This window comes from Heterodontus francisci, chromosome 4 (genome assembly GCF_036365525.1).
Source record: "Heterodontus francisci isolate sHetFra1 chromosome 4, sHetFra1.hap1, whole genome shotgun sequence".
NCBI classification, from domain to species: domain Eukaryota; kingdom Metazoa; phylum Chordata; class Chondrichthyes; order Heterodontiformes; family Heterodontidae; genus Heterodontus; species Heterodontus francisci.
The window spans coordinates 68,842,616-68,865,215 of NC_090374.1; the positions used below are offsets into that span (position 1 = coordinate 68,842,616).

Sequence of the window (22,600 nt, forward strand, 5' to 3'; positions counted from 1 at the left end):
CGCCAAGGTCCCTTTGTTCCTCGGAACTTCCCAGTGTCAAGCCATTCATTGAATACTTCTGTGTCACATTACTCCTTCCAAAGTGTATCACCTCACACTTTTCTGCGTTAAATTCCATCTGCCACTTTTCTGCCCATTTGACCATCCTGTCTCTGTTTTCCTGTAGCCCAAGACACTCCACCTCACTGTTAACCACTCGGCCAATCTTTGTGTCATCCGCGAACTTACTGATCCTACCCCCCACATAGTCATCTATGTCGTTTATATAAATGACAAATAATAGGGGACCCGGCACAGATCCCTGTGATACGCCACTGGACACTGGCTTCCAGTCACTAAAACAGCCGAAGGTCATCACTCTCTGTCTCGTACAGCTAAGCCAATTGTGAATCCACCTTATCAAGTTACCTTGTATCCCATGTGCATTTACTTTCTTGATAAGTCTCCCATGTGGGACCTTGTCAAAGGCTTTGCTGAAATCCATGTAAACTACATCAACTGCACTACCCTCATCTACACACCTGGTGACATGCTCAAAAAATTCAATCAAATTTGTTAGGCATGACCTCCCTCTGACAAAGCCATGCTGACTATTCCTAATCAAATTTTGCCTCTCCAAGTGGAGGTAGATTCTCTCCTTCAGAATTTTCTCCAATAGTTTTCCTACCACTGACGTGAGACTCACTGGTCTGTAGTTCCCTGGCTTATCTCTACAACCTTTCTTAAATAGTGGGACCACATTAGCTGTTCTCCAGTCCTCTGGCACCTCCCCCGTGGCCAGAGAGGAATTAAAAATTCGGGTCAGAGCCCCTGCAATCTCCACCCTCGCCTCCCATAGCATCCTGGGACACAAATCGTCCAGACTTGGAGATTTGTCCACTTTTAAGCCTTCCAAAACCTCCAATACCTTGTCACTCCCCATGACAATTTGCTGAAGAACCTCACAGTCTCTCTCTCTAAGTTCCATATCTACACCCTCATTCTCTTGGGTGAAGACAGATGTGAAGTATTCATTCAACACCCTACCAATGTCCTCTGGCTCCACACACAAATTTCCTCCTTGGTCCCTCATGGGTCCTACTCTTTCCCTGGTTATCCTCTTACCATTGATATACTTATAGAATATCTTGGGATTTTCCCTACTTTTACCAGACAGAGCTTTCTCATATCTCCTCTTTGCTCTCCTAATTGCTTTCTTAAGCTCCATCCTACACTTTCTGTACTCTACTAATGCTTCCATTGATTTGCTCTCCTTGTATTTGCTAAAAGCCTCTCTTTTCCTTCTCATCATACCCTGAATGTTTCTGGTCATCCATGGTTCTCTGGGCTTGTTGCTCCTACCTATTACCCTAGAGGAAACATGTTGGGCCTGTACCCTCCCCATTTCCTTTTTGAATGCCCACCACTGCTCTTCTGTAGATTTCCAGACAAGTAACTCTTTCCAGTCTACCTTGGCCAGTTCCTGCCTTATTTTACTAAAATTCGCTCTCCCCCAATCCAAAACCTTTTTTTGCAACTTGTCTATTTCTTTCGCCATAACAAGCTTAAATTGTACCATGTTATGGTCGCTATCACCAAAATGCACCCCCACCAACACATCAACCATTTGTCTGGCTTCATTCCCCAGAATTAGGTCCAGCACTGCACCCTCCCTTGTTGGATCCTCTACATATTGAGATAAAAAGTTCTCCTGTATACATTTTAAGAACTCCACTCCATCTTAGCCCTGAACATGATGACTATCCCAATTAATGTTGGGAAAGTTGAAATCACCTAATATAATGACCCTATTATTTTTGCACACCTCTGCAAATTGCGCACATATTTGCTCCTCAATTTCCCACTGACTATCTGGGGGTCTATAATAAACACCTAGCAATGTGGCTGTCCCTTTTTTATTCCTAAACTCTACCCATAAAGCTTTATTTGATGCCCCCTCCAAGATATCATCTCTCCTTACTGCAGTAACTGACTCCTTAACTAATATTGCAATGCCCCCTCCTCTTTTACCCCCTCCTCTGTCTCGCCTGAAGATTCTATATCCCGGGATATTGAGCTGCCAATCCTGCCCCTCCCTCAACCATGTCTCCGTGATATCACAATTCCACGTGTCAATCATTGCCCTTAGCTCATCTGTTTTACCTGCAATACTCCTGGCATTAAAGTAGAGGCCTTCCATCCTGGTCTTACTCCCTCGAAACCTACTTCCGCTGTATTCCCTCTGACTTGTTTGCTTTCCTGTGTTTAGCTGTTTCCCTATTCTGCTAGGAATCTGCGCCCTCTCCCCCTGCCAAATTAGTTTAAACTCCTCCCAACAGCACTAGTAAACCCACCAGCAAGGATGTTAGTCCCCCTCTGGTTCAGATGTAGACCGTCCCACTTGTACAGGTCCCACCTTCCCCAGAAACAGTCCCAGTGGTCCAGGAATCTAAAACCCTCCCTCCTGCACCAACTCTTAAGCCACGCATTCATCTGTGCTATTCTCCTATTTCTATACTTGCTGGCATGTGGCACTGGGAGTAATCCAGAGATTACAACCCGAGAGGTCCTGCTTTTTAGTCTACTGCCTAACTCCCTGAATTCTTGATGCAAGACCTCATCCCTCTTTCTACCTATGTCATTGGTACCAACATGTACCATGACCTCTGCCTTATCACCCTCCCCCTTCAGGATGCCCTGCAGCCGTTCAGTGACATCCCGGACCCTGGCAGCAGTGAGGCAACAGACCATCCTGGAGTTATGTTGATGGCCACAGTAGCGCCTATCCTTTCCCCGACTATAGAATCCCCTATTACTATTGCTCTTCCTCTCTTTCCCCGTTTCTGTGCAGACAGGCTGCTTGCGGTGCCAGAAGCTTGGCTCTGTCCGCACTCCCTGGAGGAACCAGCCTCATCAGCTTCCAAAATGGAATACCGATTTGCAAGCGGGACCCCAGGGGACTCCTGAACTACCTGCCTGTTTCTCTTGGATTGCCTGGTGGTCACCCATTCCCTTCCTTCCTCAAGTCCCTTCAGCTGCGGTGTGACCAACTCTCTATACGTGCTATCCACAATGCTCTCAGACTCGCGGAAGCTCCACAGTGTTTCCAGCCGCCGTTCCAGCTGTGAAGCCTGAGCTTCTAGGAGCTGCAGCTGGACACACTTCCTGCACACATGTTGGTCCCGGGGACTGGAAATGTTCCCGGATTCCCACATGTAGCAAGAGGAGCAAACCATGGCTTCAAGCTCTCCTGCCATGACTAAACCCTTTAAATTTAAAACTATAGAAGATTATAATTAAAAAAACAATTAAGTCTTGTTAAAACAATGACTTACAATTCAATAAAATAAACGCAAAATACTGCGGATGCTGGAAATCTGAAATAAAAACAAGAAATGCTGGAACCACTCAGCAGGTCTGGCAGCATCTGTGAAAAGAGAAGCAGAGTTAACGTTTCGGGTCAGTGACCCTTCATCGGAACTGACAAATATTAGAAAAGTCACAGGTTATAAGCAAGTGAGGTAGGGGTGGGGCAAGAGATAACAAAGGAGGTCTAGATTGGACCAGGCCACATAGCCGACCAAAAGGTCACGGAGCAAAGGCAAACAATATGTTAATGGTGTGTTGAAAGACAAAGCATTCGTACAGATTAGGTGTAAATACACTGAATATTGAACAGCAGCAAGTGCAAACCTGAAAAAAAACAGTGGGTAAGCAAACTGAACAAACTAAGATGAAATGAAATAAATGCAAAAAAAAGATTGTAAAAAATGGAAAAAAAGAATGGAAAAAAAAAGGAAGAAATAAAACTAAAAATGAAAGTAAAATGGGGGGCTGTCATGCTCTGAAATTATTGAACTCAATGTTCAGTCTGGCAGGCTGTGGTGTGCCTAATCGGTAAATGACTTACAATTCAATCCACTTTGAAAAATACCCACCAGGACTTACTCACCAGTCAGCTGTGCTCTTTGGAAGCTCTCGGTTCCCCTCACTCTGAGGACAGGTAGGAAATGAAAGGAGCTCCTCGCTCCCTCCTCACCGAACTTCCTCAGTTACCAAACTTCCACTATAGCACTCTAATGCAACCCAAGTCAGCACTTCAATGCAAACAAAGTCAGCACTGTAAGATATCCCACTTTTATACTGACTGACTCTAGCCCCTGAAAACTGGTTTAAGCCAATTCTCTAATTAACAAGGTGCAGCTGCAAGCAGAGTCTGAGTGAGCCCTGTTTAAAGCTGGTCGAAAACTCACCTTCTCCAACCCAAACAGCAACTGTTAAGTTAATCTGCTCACCAAAAGACAGATTAGACTTAAGATAAAATTAACCCTTAATTATCCTCAGTTACCAAACTTCCAATATGGCACTCTAATGCAACCCAAGTCAGCACTCCAGTGCAAACAAAAGGTATGATGAGTAAGTTCGCATATGACATGAAAATTGGTGGTGCTGTAAATAGTAAGGAGGAAATCCTTAGATTACAGGGAGATATGGATGGGCTGGAAAGATGGGAGAGCAGTGGCAAATGGAATTTAATCCTGAAAAGTGTGAGGTAATGCATTTTGGGAGGACTAACAAGGCAAGGGAATATACAATGGATGGTAGGACCCGAGGAAGCACAGACGGTCAGAAGGACCTTGGTGTACTTGTCCATCGATCACTGTAGGCAGCAGCACAGGTAGATAAGGTGGTTAGGAAGGTATATGGTATACTTGCCTTTATTAGTCGAGGCATAGAATATAAGAGCAGGCAGGTTATGATGGAGCTGTATAAAATGCTAGTTAGGCCACAGCTGGAGTACTGTGTACAGTTCTGGGCACCACACTATTGGAAGGATGTGACTGCACTGGAGAGGGTGGAGAGGCGATTCACCAGGATGTTGCCTGGGCTGGAGCATTTCAGCTATGAAGAGAGACTGAATAGGCTAGGGTTGTTTTCCTTGGAGCAGAGAGGGCTGAGGGGGACATGATTGAGGTGTACAAGATTATGAGGGGCAGTGATAGGTTAGATAGGAAGAAACATTTCCCCTAAGCAGAGGGGTCAAGAACCAGGGGGCATAGATTTAGGGTAAGGGGCAGGAGGTTTCGGGGGGATTTGAGGAAAAAACATTTTTTCACCCAGAGTGTGTTTGGAATCTGGAACGCACTGCCTGAAGAGGCAGGAACCCTCATAACATTTAAGAAGTATTTAGATGAGCACTTGAAAAGCCATAGCATACAGGGCTACGGGCCAAGTGCAGGAAAATGGGATTAGAATAGTTGGGTACTTGATGGCTGGCACAGACACGATGGGCTGAAGGGCCTGTATAATTCTATGACTCTATCAACGTCAGGAGGATCACCATTGACCAGAAACTGAACTGGATCAGCCACATAAATGCTGTGGCTACAAGAGCAGGACAGAGGCTGGGAATTCTGCAACGAGTAACTCACCTTCTGACTCCACAAAGCCTGTCCACCATCTACAAGGCACAAGTCAGGAGTGTGATGGAATATTCTCCACTTGCCTGGATGGGTGCAGTTCCAATAACATTCAAGAAGCTCGACACCATCCAGCACAAAGCAGCCCGCCAGACTGGCACCCCATCCACCACCTTCAACATTCACTTCCTTCACCACCGATGCACAGTGGCAGCAGTGTGTACCAGCTACAAGATGCACTGCAGCAACTCACCAAGAGTCCTTCGACAGCACCTTCCAAACCCATGACCTCTACCACCTAGAAGGACAAACGCAGTGCGGCGGCCCATTTAAATGGCCGGGGAGGACTGCACACCGCCCACCACACCCCCTCCCCCCCCCCCCACCCTGATGATGACGGCAATGGCATCAGCCACCTTTGCGCCACTGCTGATGCCATATTTAAGGGGCTTCAAGCCCTAACTTGTAATTTAAATATTTAAAAGAATACTGATTTAAAAAAATTAAATTGTGATCCTGACCCTCTCCCAAAGCCCCCCCAATAAGCATAGAATTAATTACCTGCCCCAAAACACTTATCTTGTGCTCCTGACCTTCCCCCCCCCCCAAAGTTCAACAACTTTAAACCTTCCCCCTACCCCCAAGAACAATGAAATTACTCTGATGCCGCAACCCCACCTCCCGCACTGAAAAACGTACCTGCTCCCCCTTCCCCACCAGTATTCTGCCTCGAATCCCCGGACAGGGATCCGAAGGCGCGGGAGTGCTGGCCACCGGCACCAATATCACTCTGGATCGGACGGCAGGAGCGGATAAGTAATCAATTCATTTATTTAAATAAATTAACATATGTAAATTTTGCTTCCGTCGCCGAGTGGCGGGTGATGGGGGTGGGTGTTGGTGTGCCACAAGGCCTCACCACTATCGGCAATATCAGCCTGGGCTTTCCCGGCATTGAGGCCCATGTTGGGTCTCTCTGGAGGCATTTTCTGCCCCCCGCCCCCTCCGCCACGACCCCCGATGTTGGGGGTGAGAGGGTGGCTGTGAAATTCAGCCCACCATCCTGACTTGAAACTATATCGTTGCTCCTTCACTGTCACGGGATCAAAATGCTGAACTCCCTTCCTAACAGCACTGTGGGTGTACCTACACCACATGGCCTGCAGCAGTTCAAGAAGGCGGCTCACCATCATCTTCTCAAGGGCAATTAGGGATGGGCAATAAATGCTGGCCTGGCCAGCGATGCCCACATCCCGCGAAAGAATAAAAAGATGTAGCTGGCTGGGGTTTAAACTTGAGCAAATAAAAGCAAAATACTGCAGATGTTGGAAATCTGAAATAAAGACAAGAAATGCTGGAAATGCTCAGCAGGTCTGGCAGCATCTGTGGAGAGAGAAGCAGAGTTAACCATTCAGGTTAGTATCCGTTCATCAGAACTCTTCTGTTCTGGTGCTGGGTCACTGACCTGAAACATTAACTCTGCTTCTCTCTCCACAGATGCTGCCAGGCCTGCTGAGTATTTCCAGCGTTTCTTGTTTTTCTTTTAATTTAAACTTGAGCCTTTGACTTAGATTTGAGCATTAGATTTGATATTAAGGATGGGTAACAGTGCTGATTCCTATACATCTCAAATGGCAGCCAGCTGGAGTTGAAATGTCTAGATATATCAATGGAAGCTTGCTTTCTGGTTAGGAATTGTATGTCTTTTGTGCATGTTTCTCCACTTGAAATATTTCCTCCTGTTTGGGAGTTACAAATGAAATATTTCTCTTCACTCTTTAATGACAGAATACTTTATAGTGAAAGTGCTTGCTTACCAGAATTACCTTCGCTCTTATGATAAAATGTTAATATTTCGATTTAAATTAATTCAAACCATCTTCATATTATGAATTGTCCCCTTGTTTACCTACAAAATTAAATTCCACAAAAAAAGTTCTTTTTAACGTCATGGGGAATTTAGAGTCTGAATAGAAATGAATGGGTGATGCAAATCCAATTCCCCTGTAATATTAATGCCAACATTAATATTAACACTGTCAATGTCATAATTAGTTGCCTGGGAGAATGAATGTGCAGGAAATGGAAGCATCACACAGCGAGAATGTGCTTGAGCAATGCAGAGAGAGCTTTCTTTCTCTTATCATTGTTGAAGGAACTTTAGAGTCAGTACTGGTGATCCTACTGGCAAGACATCAAAATATGTTCCACTTCCTTAAGCAACCAGAGATGTTTATGTTATTAGCCTATTTATATTAAAACTTGGCTCTTTAAATTTTGTAATGCATGTTTTTCTAAAGGTTGAAAGATTTTTGCAAAATTTCTTTCCCATTGAATATAATACTATTACTGAACTACTTTACAAATTAGATTCATTTGTCTGAGAGCTTGGTGTTGTCAGGGTTATGGAACTGTCTGTGCTGTTTGTGCTGAGGTGTATTGCTGAAATAATATTTTCTCTGTCTCTCCCTCAGTCTTCCATAGTCATTGTGAATGAGGCAAGAGATAGAAAAGAATTTGTGCCGCTTACTGTAATCAGAACCAAAGGAACATATGGGACCGTAACTGTCAACTTTGAGGTAAGTGATATCAAATTATTTTTCTGTCTCATCTTGTCTTCATAACAGAACGTAGCATTTGGTTTGCTGCCACAGCTAATTAATGTAGCACAGGTCATTTGTTAATTGACAGCCACCTGGTTTAAGTCATGATTTGTATGTGATTTCACTGCTGGACCTGATGGATTTTTTAAAATGGGATTCCTTCCAGTGAAAATGTCCTTGGAAACTCTTGACTATTCTATAACTGTGGGGTTTTTAAAAAAGTATTTTTGAATATTTGCCTTGCCAGAACAGCATCTAATTTCTTCTACAATGTGTCCCTTTTTGTGATTTTGCTGTTTGTTTTTATTTGGCCATAAAATTATGACAACAGAAAACTTCCAGATAGCAAAAAGCTTGCATTAATATAATGCCTTTCACATCCTCAGGATATACTTTACAGCCAGTGAATTATTTTTGAAGTGCATTCATTGTTATGTTGGCAGATGTGGCGGCACAGTGGCGCAGTGGATGGCACAGTGGCGCAGTGGTTAGCACCGCAGCCTCACAGCTCCAGCGACCCGGGTTCAATTCTGGGTACTGCCTGTGTGGAGTTTGCAAGTTCTCCCTGTGTCTGCGTGGGTTTTCTCCGGGTGCTCCGGTTTCCTCCCACAAGCCAAAAGACTTGCAGGTTGGTAGGTAAATTGGCCATTATAAATTGCCCCTAGTATAGGTAGGTGGTAGGGAAATATAGGGACAGGTGGGGATGTGGTAGGAATATGGGATTAGTGTAGGATGAGTATAAATGGGTGGTTGATGGTCGGCACAGACTCGGTGGGCCGAAGCGCCTGTTTCAGTGCTGTATCTCTAAACTAAACTAAACTAATTTGCACAAAGCAAGATCCCACAAGTTTTGTTTCCGTTAGCTGAGGGATGAATATTGACAGGGACACTTAGAGAACTGCCTGCTTTTTTTGCAATAGTGCCATGGCAATTTTTTAGAGTTATCTGAATAGATTATGGGGTCTTAGTTTAACTAAAGGATCTAACAGATGGTATATCTAATAATGCAGTACACCTCGAGGACTGCACTGAAAAGTATTAGTTTAGATTATGTGCTTAAGTCCTAGGGCTGAATTTTACCGGCCCCTCGAAGTCACGGGTCGTGGCACGGGGGCCAGTATAATTCTATGGGGAGAGGCTCGCCTCGACCTGAGAAGTTGAGAAGGGTCTGCCGGATATTACTGGTGGCAGGGGTACCTCGGTACGGCCTCCCCACCACCTGGGGGCGGACCCTTCATCACCATATTGTTACGACCAGGTGAGAAAGCGGTCAAGGGTTCCCTTTCAGCCTTCACCTGGTTTTACTGTAACAGGGTTTAATTTTAAACACACTGTGTTTTTAGCTCCCCCCGAATGAATCCCTGTACATCGCTTTCCAATTATAAGGCAAAGCAACCAGCACAAACAGGTTTTCTTAGGTTTAAAGAAGAAAAGTTTAAATTTATTAAACTCAAACTCTCATTCGGTTGATGCCTACGGATACAAGACGCGCCCACGCTAGCATGCATACGCGATACATGCAGATACAGACAGAAAAGAGCAGAAGAAAAATAAAGTGGAAATGTTTGAGGCAATATCTGAAGAGTTTTTGTTAACGGTTCTTCAAGCTCACTATAGAGTCCTTGATTGTAGGTAGATCATGCTTTTCGTTGGGGCCCAGTATTCTTCTTAAACCTTGTGCGCTGTAGGAGACTTTTCTTTCTTGGGGTTCATGTGTCTTCAGTGGATTCAGAGGCTTGTGAGAAAGAGATGGGAGCAGACAGGAGAGAGATCTTCTCAGTGCAGGAGCAAACAGCTTTCTGCCCAAACTGTTTGTACAAATTCAAAAAACTCAGGTTGCCTCGCAGGTTAGTCATGTAACTAGCTGGTTTGACCATGTCTATTTATGTATTTGGTCATTTTAGCAGTCAACCTGGAATGCGAGCTCCCCCACCTTCAACGTCTAGTGATCAAAAGTCCATTGTAGGTTGAATGTCAGGGAATGGCTGCTTTATCCTTCCAAATGCTGTCTGTTACTATGCAAATGTCTTTTCCAGCCACGGCTGATCTGTTTAACAAGTCTTCTTCACTCCAGTAACAATTTAAAATCAATGTTCATGACAAAATTAATGTGCCTTATTCTTGGCAGTTGGGGGCCTAGCATGACACCTTCACACCCAGTGGAATTAAATGCAATTTGAGAAAAGCGCATTACATTCAAAGGGTCGAGAGAAAAATGTAAGATACAGAAAAACCCATGCATTTCACTCATTCCCATTCATTCAGAAATCCTAAAACTTTATACAGCCTGTCTTCTCTAGGTGCCAGTGCTGCATTAATGCCCCGTACTGGCATCCCAATAAATGTGTTTTTTTTAATTTCTCTTCCGTTTGCCCATTTCCATGGCTACCTAGGGTCTTTGTTCATGCTGAGGTAATTTTTAAAAAAAGTCAGTAGTGGGCGGGTCTATCCTGAACTCTCATTCAGTGCTTTGCTGAGTCATGCAAAGGCATTTGACTTCAGGGGATGGGTTCTTTGCTTTTTTCCTGACTGTGGGGGACGATTCTTTGCTAATCTCCCTTTTGTCCCAAAGGACTCTCCTGCCTGCAGGTATTTGTGCAGACACTACTGCACGCCCCTGTGGCACTTTGACTAGGTGAGGCATCACCCTCACGGTCTCTCTGCCCCCTAGAGGTCCTTCTTTGTCACTGCAGCTTCCTGTAAATGCTGTTAGCAACTCTGGTTGGGTGCTTCTAGTGTCTGCATTTACGTAGAAGGATGTGAGGTCTAGCTTTTCACATTTTTCGAGGTTGGCTGACCAGGCAGTAGGGGTTTCCATCTGGGATTCTTCCCACACTTCGTTTAACCTGCCCTCTTGGTCACTTTTTCCCCTTCTCTGTCTAAAGTTTTGCCAGCCATGTTCCTGCTTGTCCCTTTTTGCTCTTGGCGGGGGTCCCTTACAGTTCACCAGCCCTCTGCTGGAGGGTGCTCCTAACACCGGTACAGGACTTGGGGAGGGGGGGCAGGTTTCACTGTAAGTTGGGGTTTCCCCTTAACCTGGCACACGTGGCAACTCCTGCAGTACTCCACCATATCTTTGTGGAGTTCTGACCAGTCAAACTGCTGTCTTATGCGGGCTTTGGTCTTTCATATACCGGCATGTACAACTACTGTAGTCTCATGGGCCCTTCTTAATATTTCTGTCCGGTACCTCTGTGACACCACTAACTGGTGAACTACTGTCCACTCCTTGCTCTCAGGTCTGTGAGGAGAACTCCATTTCCTCATCAGTACCTCATTCTTTAAATATTAGTAATCAGGGACTCCCTCTGTTTCATGTTCATACTGGGCAGCCTGTGCTAACTCTCTCAGTATTGGGTCAGCTTGCTGAGCCTCAGCTAGGGAAAATCCATTTAATTCATTCCTTGGGTCTCCTAACTTTCCAAAGAAAGTCTCGGACAGGCAGACCTCATGGTCATCTGCCTGCAGTGCCGATGCAGTCTCCTCAGGGGGATCTGGTTTGATCATGGCCTGATCCACTACGCATTCAGTGGTCCATCTCCTATCACTGCCCTGTCTTTCTGACCTCCTGCAGTCTTCTTTTCACTACTGGGGGGCTACCACCTTCACCCTCGCCAGATCATTACCTAGGAGCAGGTCAACCCCATCCACAGGCAAATTAGGGGCAATCCCTATGGTGACCGGTCCTGAAACTAGGTTGCATTCCAGGTGCACCCGGTGTACAGGTACATGCATACACTGCCCTCCAATACCATTCACCACCATTTTGGTGTTCACTACACTCTCTGGGGGAAAGGCCAGGCCTTTTACCAGTAAAAGAGATTTAGTGACCCCTGTGTCCCTGAGAATCACTATGGGCTTGCTTGCCATACTTGAGGGGTAGGGGGTTACTCTCTCTTCAGACACAAAACCCTGATAACCCTCAGGAACACTATTACATTTTCCTGCACTTGCAGCGATAGACTTCCTGGGTCTCCCTCTTACTGCAGTTAAAGCCACAACTTGTTCTGCTGTGCTTTCCATCAGGTCCGCACCTTCACTGAGCGGGTGTGCCCTGATTAACTCTACAAGTTTTCCCTTTAGTTTCCAGCAGTCAGCTCTTAAATGTCCTGCTTTATTACAATGGAAGCACACAGGTCTCCGGGTCTCACTCTTGCTTACAGCACTTTCCTTTTTGGCTCCAGGAGGGCCCCCCTTTGTCTCCTGCTTTCCTTTCACTCCCAGGACTGCTTAGGCTCCTATCACCTTCCCATCCTTTGTCCTTTTTGGATTTGTGAGGGTGACTAGGAAAGGTTCTCCCCTGGGAAACCGATTTATAAATTAAAACAAACTCATCGGCCAGAACTGCTGCTTGCCAGGCTCTCTGGACCCACTGCTCCTCTACATGGGTCTTTATGGAGAGTAGGAGAGAGTGTTTAAATTCCTCTAACAGAATTACTTCTCTGAGATTCTCAGAGCTGAGCTGTACTTTAAGAGCCCTCAACCACTGGTCAAAAGCCAGCTGCTTATTTCTTTCAAACTCCAGATAAGTTTGATTAGCTTGCTTTTTGAGGGTTCTAAACTTTTGGCAAAAGGCTTCAGGTACTACTTCATATGCCCTGAGGATAGCATTTTTGGTCACTTCATAATTTGATGAACTCTCATCTGGCAACAGGGAATAAACCTCACGGGCTTTTCCAGTTAGCTTGCTTTGTAGTAAAAGAGGCCAGGTCTCAGCTGGCCATTTTAGCTGCCTTGCCAGTTTCTCAAAGGACACAAAAAAAAATTTCTACATCCTCCTCATTGAAGTTTGGAATCAGTTGAGCTAGTTTTAACAATTTTGTACCCAGCCCTGAATTATGCTGCTCCGTATTGGCCGTGCTTTCACTGGGGTTACTCTCTCACTCCCTAGTTAACTCAAGCCGCTTCAACTCTCTTTCTTCGCATTCTTTCGGGAATATTCTTTCTCTCCTGACTTTCCTTTTCTTCACGTTCCTTCTTGAAGGCTCTTTCTCCCTCTCTCTTTCCTCAAATTCAAGTTTGCTTTGTTCCAGTTGTATCTTTGTTAACAATAACCTGTCGGAATCTGCTTCTAACACTGCTTCTGCTTCTTCAGATTCAAGGGAAAAATGGCTGGCCACTCACCTTAAGAGTTCATACTTCCTAGCCTTGCCACGTGCAGTGATCCCACACTGCTCAGCCATTTTCCTCAACTCCTCCATAGACAGTGCTTTTAACTTATCCCAAGTTCTTCGCCCTGGCTTGGGGAGCTACTAGCTTCAGTTGCAGACATGTTAGTATTCAAGCTCACACAACCACAAGAAAACCTGTATTGAAAACTTGTTCTATTTTTGATTGGGAACAATTTCTCTTCCCACTTCCAATTTCTCTCATTTGTCTGTGGGTCAATTCCGGACGCTAGCACCCAAATTTCTGTTATGAGCAGGTGAGAAAGAGGTCCAGGGTTCCCTTTCAGCCTTCACCTGGTCTTACTGTAACAGGGTTTAATTTTTAACACACCATTTTTTTAGCTCCCCCTTGGTGAATCCTTGTTCACCGCTTTCCAATTATAAGGCAAAGAAGCCAGCACAACAGGCTTTCTTAGGTTTAAAGAAGCCAAGTTGAAATTTCTTAAACTCAAACTTAAACTCTAATTCGGTTAACGCCTATGGATACACGACACGCCCCATGCTAGCATGCATACACGATAAATGCAGATAGGGACAGAAAAGGGCAGAAGAAAAATAAAGTGGAAAATCTTGAGGCAATATCTGAAGAGTTGTTGTTTCGGTTCTTTGAGCTCACTGTAGAGTCCTTGATTGTAGGTAGATCTTGCTTTTCATTGGGGCCCAGTATTCTTCTTAAACCTTGTTCACTCTTGGAGACTTTTCTCTCTTGAGGTTCATATGTCTTCAGTGGGTCTTGGAGTTCCGTGAGAAAGAGATGGGAACAGACAGGAGAGACAGGAGGTCTTCTTCAGTCCAGGAGCATTCTGCTTCCTTCAGACTCTCAGTTCAAACTCTACAATTCAGAAAAAAAATCCCAGACCGCCAAGCAGATTACTCATGTGACTAACTGGTTTTTGGATTGTATTGGAGCAGTGGATAGCTCCTTTATTCCAACACTGTCTGTTGATTTGCAAAAATGTCTTTCCAGCCAGGGTTTGAGCAACCCATTGTCACGGCCCTTCTCTTCTTCCAAGCAACAATTTGAAATTTAATGTCCATGTGGTGAAATCAATAATGCCTCATCCTTGGCAGGTGGGGGCCTACATGACATTAACTTGTGATCTTTTGAACTGAGCACAGGCTATCACTTCAACCTTGGCTTTGCGGTAGCTCTCTAATCTCTGAGTTGGAAGGTCGTTGGTTGAAGCACCACCCTAGAGGCTTGAGCACATAATCTAGGCTGATATTTAAGTACAGTACTGAGGGAGTGCTGCAATGCCAAAGGTGTTTTCTTGTGGCTGATGCTTTAAACGTCATACTCAGGTGGACGTAAAAGATCCCGTGACACTATTTCAATGATAGCAGGATATTCTCCCATTGTCCTGCTCAACGTTTATCTCTAAACAAACATCCCTAAAAACAATTATCTGGTCATTTATCGCATTGCTGTTTGGATCCTCATGTGAGCAAAATGACTGTTACATTTCCCTATATTACAGCAATGACTACATGCCAACAAAAGTACATATTTGGCTGTGAGGTGCTTTTGAGATACCCTGAGATTGTGAAAAAAGCTATATAAGTGAAAGTGTTTTCTTTCTTTAGCATGCATATCACATGGCCGCAGCAATTCTTGTAAATTTTTCCTCTATACAAGCTTTAAGGGAAAAGTATTCGGAATTACACCCAAATAATGAACCTGTTAGAAATCTTCAGCATAACTGGACTCCATGATTGCATCCTGGTACTTAGCTCATTGGCACACTAAGATCTTAAAGGGACATCACTCTTAAAGGCAATCATACAATATCCCCCTTTTCAAAGATAAGTCTCATATGCTAAAAGTAAAAACACAACATTAGGTAACATCAAAACTACTTACACGGAATATAGATTATAAAATTTACAAGAATAGAGGCTCAAAAGTCCATATGTCGGTTCGGTGGTTTGACAACTCCTGCTCGGGGGGATTTGTGTCTCATCTGTTGCTGTTTTTTCTGAAATTTCTCTCTCTCTGCATTCAGTTTCTGTTGTTCCTCCTTCAGCCTGCTAACATGCTCTGTTGCTTGTCTCAAGATGACCACTTTTGCGGCCTTGTCATCTCGGAGAGTTCCAGCATCTCATCTTGAAGATCCAACAGACAATTCTTCAACTCATTCCTCCTCTGCCTTCTCAGGACATTGCGTGCCCTTCACTTCTCCTCATCCTTCGCATCTGAAAGCTTGGGGCACAAGGTCAAGGACTTGTTGGGGGAGGAGGACTGGGCCTCATGGAGGTATCTGTCTGTTTTGGCTCATTGTGATGCTAGAGAGCAGAGATGAAGCCGCAGCATAGTTGCGCTGTTGCTGGATTTCCAGGCTGCACCGTTTGATGCTGGCCAGAGTCTGCGAGCTGGTTCTAGTCCTTGGAGATTTCCTCTTTGTCTTTTCTACTGTAATGGGTACTTTGGTGACCTCGTGGATAGTTATGATGTTGAGGTCCTTACATGCTGGTAGTCCTGCCGTTGCTGGTCCGCTCGTGTCTACCAGGTAGAAAGTTTGTGGTTTCCATGCCGACTTGCCATAGCTGCATTGCATTGTTAGTGTGCCAGTGCAAGGAATGGGTGACCCGTTGTGTGCAGCTAACTTCGCAGTTGTCGGTTGTATCATTGATTTCCAGTGACTTCGGTACATACCTTTGAGGATTCGGACTGGTAGGATGTTTGCACTAACGTTGGTGTCAATCTTAACCCTGAGTGTAAATTTGCCAGCTTTCTTTGGGCACATAATGTTAATAGTGGTGAAAGCTTCCAGTTCTTTGACTTCATCAACGTGATGTGTCAGCTTCATAGTGTAGAACGACTGTTTGTCTTCTGGCTGAAAATTACTTCTCTCTCAGTCTTGTCTCAGGTCTGTTTCATTAGTGACTTCGTGTATCAGCTTGTGTTTATGCAGATCTCTGGCACTTTCCTTGCTGCTGTTGCTCTGTTTTCTGTTTGCTTGTGTTTTATCGTGACTTTCACCTGAGTCTTTGGTGCCAGAATTCTTGCATGGGTGGGCCCAGTGTCCCTTTGCATCACATGCCTGGCATAGGTCTCAAAATGCAGGACAACTTCGTGGTTAGTGGGACCAACCCCACTTACCACACAGTTTGCTTATTCTTTTTGACCTGGTTACTGTGGCGATGCTGTTGGTTGCATCTAGTGCTTGCAAATGCTGTTGTCCAGCTAATATGGCTTCATATTTCCTGCCATCTTCCAGCAGTGCATCAATGCTGTGACCTTTTTCCCCAAGAGGTCTTTCTGAAATGCTTCAATGGGTGTTGATACAATCATTATTCAGTCGACAGCTTATTTTCTGAGAAGTCGCATTCATTGCCCTTACTACAGCATCTATTGACAAACTGGTCTATTGATTCCTGTGGCTGTTGCCTGTAGGACATCAATTCCAGGCGGTGAATTCTAAAATTCACTCTTAATCGGAGCTAATCTTCTAGCACTTGCCATATCTTTGCGGGATCTTTCTGGTCCTCTTCAGATAAGCCTGAGGTGTTGATACTGTGCAATCCCTCATTTCCAACTGCTGTTAGTATTTTCACAGCCTGTTTTTCTGGTTCTGTAGTTGCTTGGTCTATGAAGCATAACTGCATTCTTTGTTTGAACATTTGGAACTCAGATAGGATATTCGTGGCCTTCCAGGTCATGCTTGGAAATTTATTACCATCTTCCTGCTGTCCTTTTATTTACAACTTGCTGTAAGACTTGTTCTGTGACTCCACTGTTTCCCCTTTAAGAAACTGTCTGTTGTTTAGACTAGCTGCTTTGATTGACAGGAGCAGGTGTTTGACAATGCTGTGTGTTTTTCTTTCTTCCAGCACTTATGCCTGTTCTGTTTACACAGCTGCTCAATATGCAGTTCAATGTTTCTTTTTACTAGAGTTTGTTTATGTTGTTCACGCTCGAGCAGTTTAATTTTTTTTTGCTGTGGCTTCGTGAATGCAAGCTCTTATTCTTGCTTGAATGGTTTAATACTTTTTTTAAACTTTGGATTTTGTGGGTGGAGGCTCTGCAGTGATCAGGTTTTCCTGCGCTTTTTCTAATGGAAGCCTTCTGTAATGGCGCCAACTTCGATCAGTCTGTGAAAGCAGTCAGGTCTTTCTGTTTTTTTTCTACACGGAGCTTTTGAAAAACAATATGATCTTCTGAAGGACTTCAAACCTTTTTTTTTAGAGCAGTATCCCTTGCCCATCGGTACAATGACTCACCCGATTTACTTGCAACCTGTCGTTTCTATGCTCTGTCTTCTACAGCTTGAGGTAAGTTCTTTTTCACTGTTTGAGTCAGTATTAACTTTCTCTCCAGTAGGAAAGGAAGTTTTCAGAGCTGTTTTAATTGTGGTCTTCAGCTTCAGACTTTGTCTTCTCACCACAGCTGCCACCATATAATGAGTTCTTTTATGTTGTCTGATGCAGCATAAATGAGGTGCGTGGAGTCCAATTATGCTGAAGATCGCTAACAGGTTTATTGAACAGCTAAACTATTATACAGTATAGAGCTAACTAATTACAGAACCTTACTCTGGATGTTAAAGTTGCAGAGTGACTCTGGCTCTGAATCACATGACTGCGTCCTGGTACGTAGCTCATTAGCATACTAAGATCTTAAAGGGACATCACTCTTAAAGGCAATCATACAACATCGGGATATAAATCCTTATTTTAAACACAGAATATGCTGATGTGCAGATTGCAGGATGGTTTTATGATGTCACTGTGTGAAATTTTTATTTGTCTGTTCTCAGATGTGATGTCATCTTTGTGAAAAATGTCTTCACTTGTATAAAAACTAATAACTGATTTGTTACAATTATTATTTTCTGTCTCCACTGGCAGATAACAGCAGGCCCAAATTCTGCAGATGAAGACATCATTCCAGCAAGGGGAACCATCATTCTTCCTCCTGGGAGAGCAGTGGTAGTTTATAACCTTTCTATTGTCGATGATCAGGTGAGAAACACATTTCGAAAGAATGCAGATTGCAAACATTCTCTGCTGAGTGAAATGTTTTTCAGCCATATTTTGGAAGACTAAGGCCCTAAGAGTACAAAGTTGTTCTGACAGACTTTCACTGTAATTCCAGCAGATTCTACTGGTAAGCCACACGTGGGTTTAGGTATACTAGATCCTGGTCTTAATTTAGTTTAGTGTTGAAGGAAGTTGTGTGTTGTTCCTGCTCCCATCAGAAAACTAAGTGAAACAGTTTAAAAAAAACTGTATGCAGATTTTCTGATCTGCTTGGCTGATTGAGCTGGTGTGGAAAAGGAAGTCAGGTGATCAGGCCTTAAGGATCAAACACATCCTAGAAATGACTGTTGCTGATAAAAGCAGACGACTGCTTAACATGTCAGCTGTTTTAATAGAGGTTAACCTATTGAAAACAAATGGGTTAATTCCTTTCATTAAGATAGAAGAAAGAAGAAAGTGACTCTTGTGTGTTAAGCATTTGAGACTGTTCTCAGCAACTGTAATTTCTTACCTATGTTGTTCTTCTGACTAAGTCAAAAAGATTTGTTTTGTTGCGCTAGAAATATTACAAGTAATTTAAAAAATGAAATTGTACAAAACATGGTTGGCAGAAAGAGGGAAAGGGAGCTGGATTTGTGTTCTTGGGTAGATCTGACTGACTCCAGTCAGAGTTTGTAATCCATCATACTCTAATTGATTATTCATGCTACTCCTCACATTTCCTTGTGGAAGTTGGCCACTCTAATACAGAATGTGCGGGCTCTCTTCCTGGTTATTACGTGTTAACAAAGGGGTTTCCACCATGAGCATGCAAACAAACAGAATTCCATGTTCAAAGTGACATAAGATAACAAGGCCCTACAATTCAATCACAAATGACCCTATCACACATCATACTAATACATTGTGGTAAAATCCCTAGCATGGCAATCACTATTGACAACCACTTTCTATTTTATTCCCAAATGTAGCTAATTGATGCAGTGACATGCATGCTCAAATAAAGCCAGTAAGTGCACTCATGGCAGTCAGCAACTTCCTTACCTCAAACAAATGATTGAAACTGGTCGTGAAAAAGTAAACGTGTGTTGGGCATGGCGCATAAAGGGAAATGGAAATTTTGTAATTGCCTGAATTTTGTCAGCTTATTTATTGTGCATGAGGAGTGCATCCTTGTTGAGACGTTTGCTGAAAACTCCTATTCCTTAATTTGGGTAATATCATCCAAATAATAAGTTAACAATGCACTAGAGGGTGCTAGAAGCGTAACTTCACAATGGGAACGCTTCCATATGAGCATAACATTACAACATAAGAATTAGGAGCAGGAGTAGGCCATTCAGCTCTTCGAGCCTGCTCCGCTATTCAGTAAGATCATGGCTGATCTTTTACCTCAACTCCACTTTACCGTAATATCCCCATATCCCTTAATTCCCCTTAGTATCCAAAAATCTTACGATCTCTGAATATACTCAAAATCTGAGCATCCACTGGGGTAGAGAATTCCAAAGATTCACAACACATTGAGTGAAGAAATTTCTCCTCATCTCAGTCCTATAGGCTGACCCCTTATTCTGAGACTGAGATTTCTGGACTCTACAACAGGAGAAACACCCTCCCAGTATTTATCCTATCAAGCCCCTTAAGAATTTTGTATGTTCCAATTAGATCACCTGTCTTTCTTTTAAATTCTATGGAATATAGGTGTAGTCTACTTGATCTTTCCTCATAAGATAGTCCTCTCTCAGGAATCAGTCAAGTGAAACCTTTGTTACACTCCCTCTTAGGCAAGTTGCGTAATGAGGCCAAAACTGCGCACAGTATTCCAGGTGTGGTCTTACCAAGGCCCTATATAATTGTAATAAGACTTCTTTACACTTATACTCCAATCCCTTTGTGATAAAGGCTCACATACCATTTGCCTTCCTAATTTCTTGCTGTACCTGCATGTTAACTTTCTGTGATTCATATAGAAGGGCACCCAGGACACAGTCTCTCACCAATTTTTAAAAATAAATTCTGCTGTTCTATTTTTTCTATTTTTCCTACCAAAGTGGATAAATTTACATTGCTGCTATTCCATTTGCCACTTTTTTTGCCCATTCATTAAACTGTCTAAGTCTATTTTCAGCCTCTTTGTTTCCTCCTCACAGGTTCCTGTCCCAGAAAACTGTGACTCTATGACTCTAAAACTTGGATACATTACACTGGGTCCCCTCATTCTAAATCATTGATATATATTGTAAACAGCTGTAGCCCAAATGCTGTTCCTTATGGTATCCTGCTAGTTACAGCCTGCCAAACTAAAAATGATCTGTTTATTCCTTTTTTTTGATTCATTCATGGGATGTGGCCCTTGCTGGCTAGGCCAGCATTTATTGCCCATCCCTAATTGCCCTTGAGAAGGTGGTGGTGAGCTGCCTTCTTGAACCACTGCAGTCCATGTGAGGTAGGTATACCCACAGTGCTGTTAGGAAGGGAGTTCCAGGATTTTGACCCAAATGACAGTGAACGGACAATGATACAGTTCCAAGTCAGGATGGTGTGTGACTTGGAGGGAACTTGCAGGTGGTGGTGTTTCCAAGCATTTGCTGCCCTTGTCCTTCTAGTTGGTAGAGGTCGCGGGTTTGGAAGATGCTGTCGAAGGAGCCTTGGTGCGTTGCTGCAGCGCATCTTGCAGATGGTACACACTGCTGCCACTGTGCGTCGGAGGTGGAGGGAGTGAATGTTTGTAAATGGGGTTCCAATCAAGCAGGTTGCTTTGTCTTGGATGGTGTCAAGCTTCTTGAGTGTTGTTGGAGCTGCACTCATCCAGGCAAGTGGAGAGTATTCCATCACACTCCTGACTTGTGCCTTGTCGATGGTGGACAGGCTTTGGGGCTACTCTCTGTTTTCTGTCCTTTTAAAAAATCCTCAGTCCATGCTAATGTATTACCCACAATCACATGACTCCTAATTTTATGAATAAGCTCCTGTGCAGCACCTTATTGAATGCATTCGAAAATCCAAATACACTACATTCCACTGGTTCCCTTTTATCGACCCTACTGGTTACAATGCTAAAAACACTTCAAAGATTTGTCAAACATAATTTCACTTTCATAAATACATGTTGACTCTGCCTAATCACATTATGATTTCTAAGTGTCCTGTTACCACATCCTTAATAATAGATTCTAGCATTTTCCTGATGACTGATGTCAGGGTAATTGGCCTATTGTTCCCTGTTTTCTCTCTCTTTCGTTTCTTGAATAGCTATGTTACATTTGCCATCTTACAATCTACATGGACTGCTATGGAATGTAGGGATTTTGGAAGATCAAAACCAATCTATCCGCTATCTGTGTAGCTATCTCTTTTAAAACGCTGGGATGCAGGTCATCAGGTCCAGGTGATATGTTGACTTTTAGTCCCATTAATTTCTCCAGTAGTATTTCTTTACTAAGACTGATTTCTTTAAGTTCCTCATTTTTACTAGATCCTTGGTTCCCCCACTATTTCTGTAATCTTTTTTATGTCTTTTACCATGTAGACAGATGCAAAGTATTTGTTTAATTTCTCTTCCAATTCCTTATTCTCCATTACAATTTCTCCTGTCTCTGCCTCTAAGCGGTGCACGTTTGCCTTCATTAATCTTTTCCTTTTTACATACCTACAGAAGTTTATACAAAATGTTTTATGTCTCTTGATAGTTTACTCTCATATTCTCTCTATCAATTTCTTGGTTATCTTTTGCTGAATTTTAAAATTCTCCCAATCCTTGGCTTACTATGCTTTTTGGCAACATTATAAGCCTCTTCATTTAATCTAATACTATCTTTTCTTGTTAGCCATAGATGGACACATTTTCACATGGGCTTTTTATTCTTTGAGGGAATGTATCAAATTATGAATTAATTCTTTGAGTATTTGCTCTTGCTTATCTACCATCATATCTTTAATCTAATTTCCCAACCCATGTAAGCCAACTTGCCCATCATACCTAAGTAATTTGCTTTGTTCAGATTTAAGATCTTAATTTCTGGCTTATCTAAATCTCTCTCAAACTCAATCTAAAATTCTATCATATTCCGATCCCTTTTCTGTAGGACTCTTTTACTACAAGGTTATTAATTAAACTGTGTGTCCCCATGTTCTAGATTCCCCTGCCAGGGGAAACAACCTCTCAGTATATGCCTTGTCAGGCCCCTTCAGAATCTTGTATGTTTCAATGAGATTACCTTTCATTCTTTTAAACTCCAGACAGTATAGGCTCAATTTACTTAGCCTCTCATCATAGGACAACAGAGTCATCCCAGGCACCAATCGACTGAACCTTCGCTGTACCGCCTCCAATGCAAGTCTGTCCTTCCTTAGACTGCACACTGTACTCCAGTCTCACCAAAGCCCTATGCAACTGTAGCAAGAGTTCCATATTACCTTCCGGGAGCGGAGCAGAGCGGACCTGTGG

General features: G+C 43.3%; 1 protein-coding gene across 1 annotated transcript in view; it reads left to right on the forward strand.

Annotated features, from left to right (window-relative positions):
* Positions 1–22,600, forward strand: part of adgrv1 (adhesion G protein-coupled receptor V1) — an 810,104-nt gene that overhangs the window by 22,192 nt on the left and 765,312 nt on the right. Inside the window, exons 4-5 of the mRNA XM_068029668.1 lie at positions 7,874–7,978; positions 18,019–18,132. Coding sequence (XP_067885769.1) covers positions 7,874–7,978; positions 18,019–18,132 — 219 coding nt within the window. The remainder of the gene's footprint in view (positions 1–7,873; positions 7,979–18,018; positions 18,133–22,600) is intronic.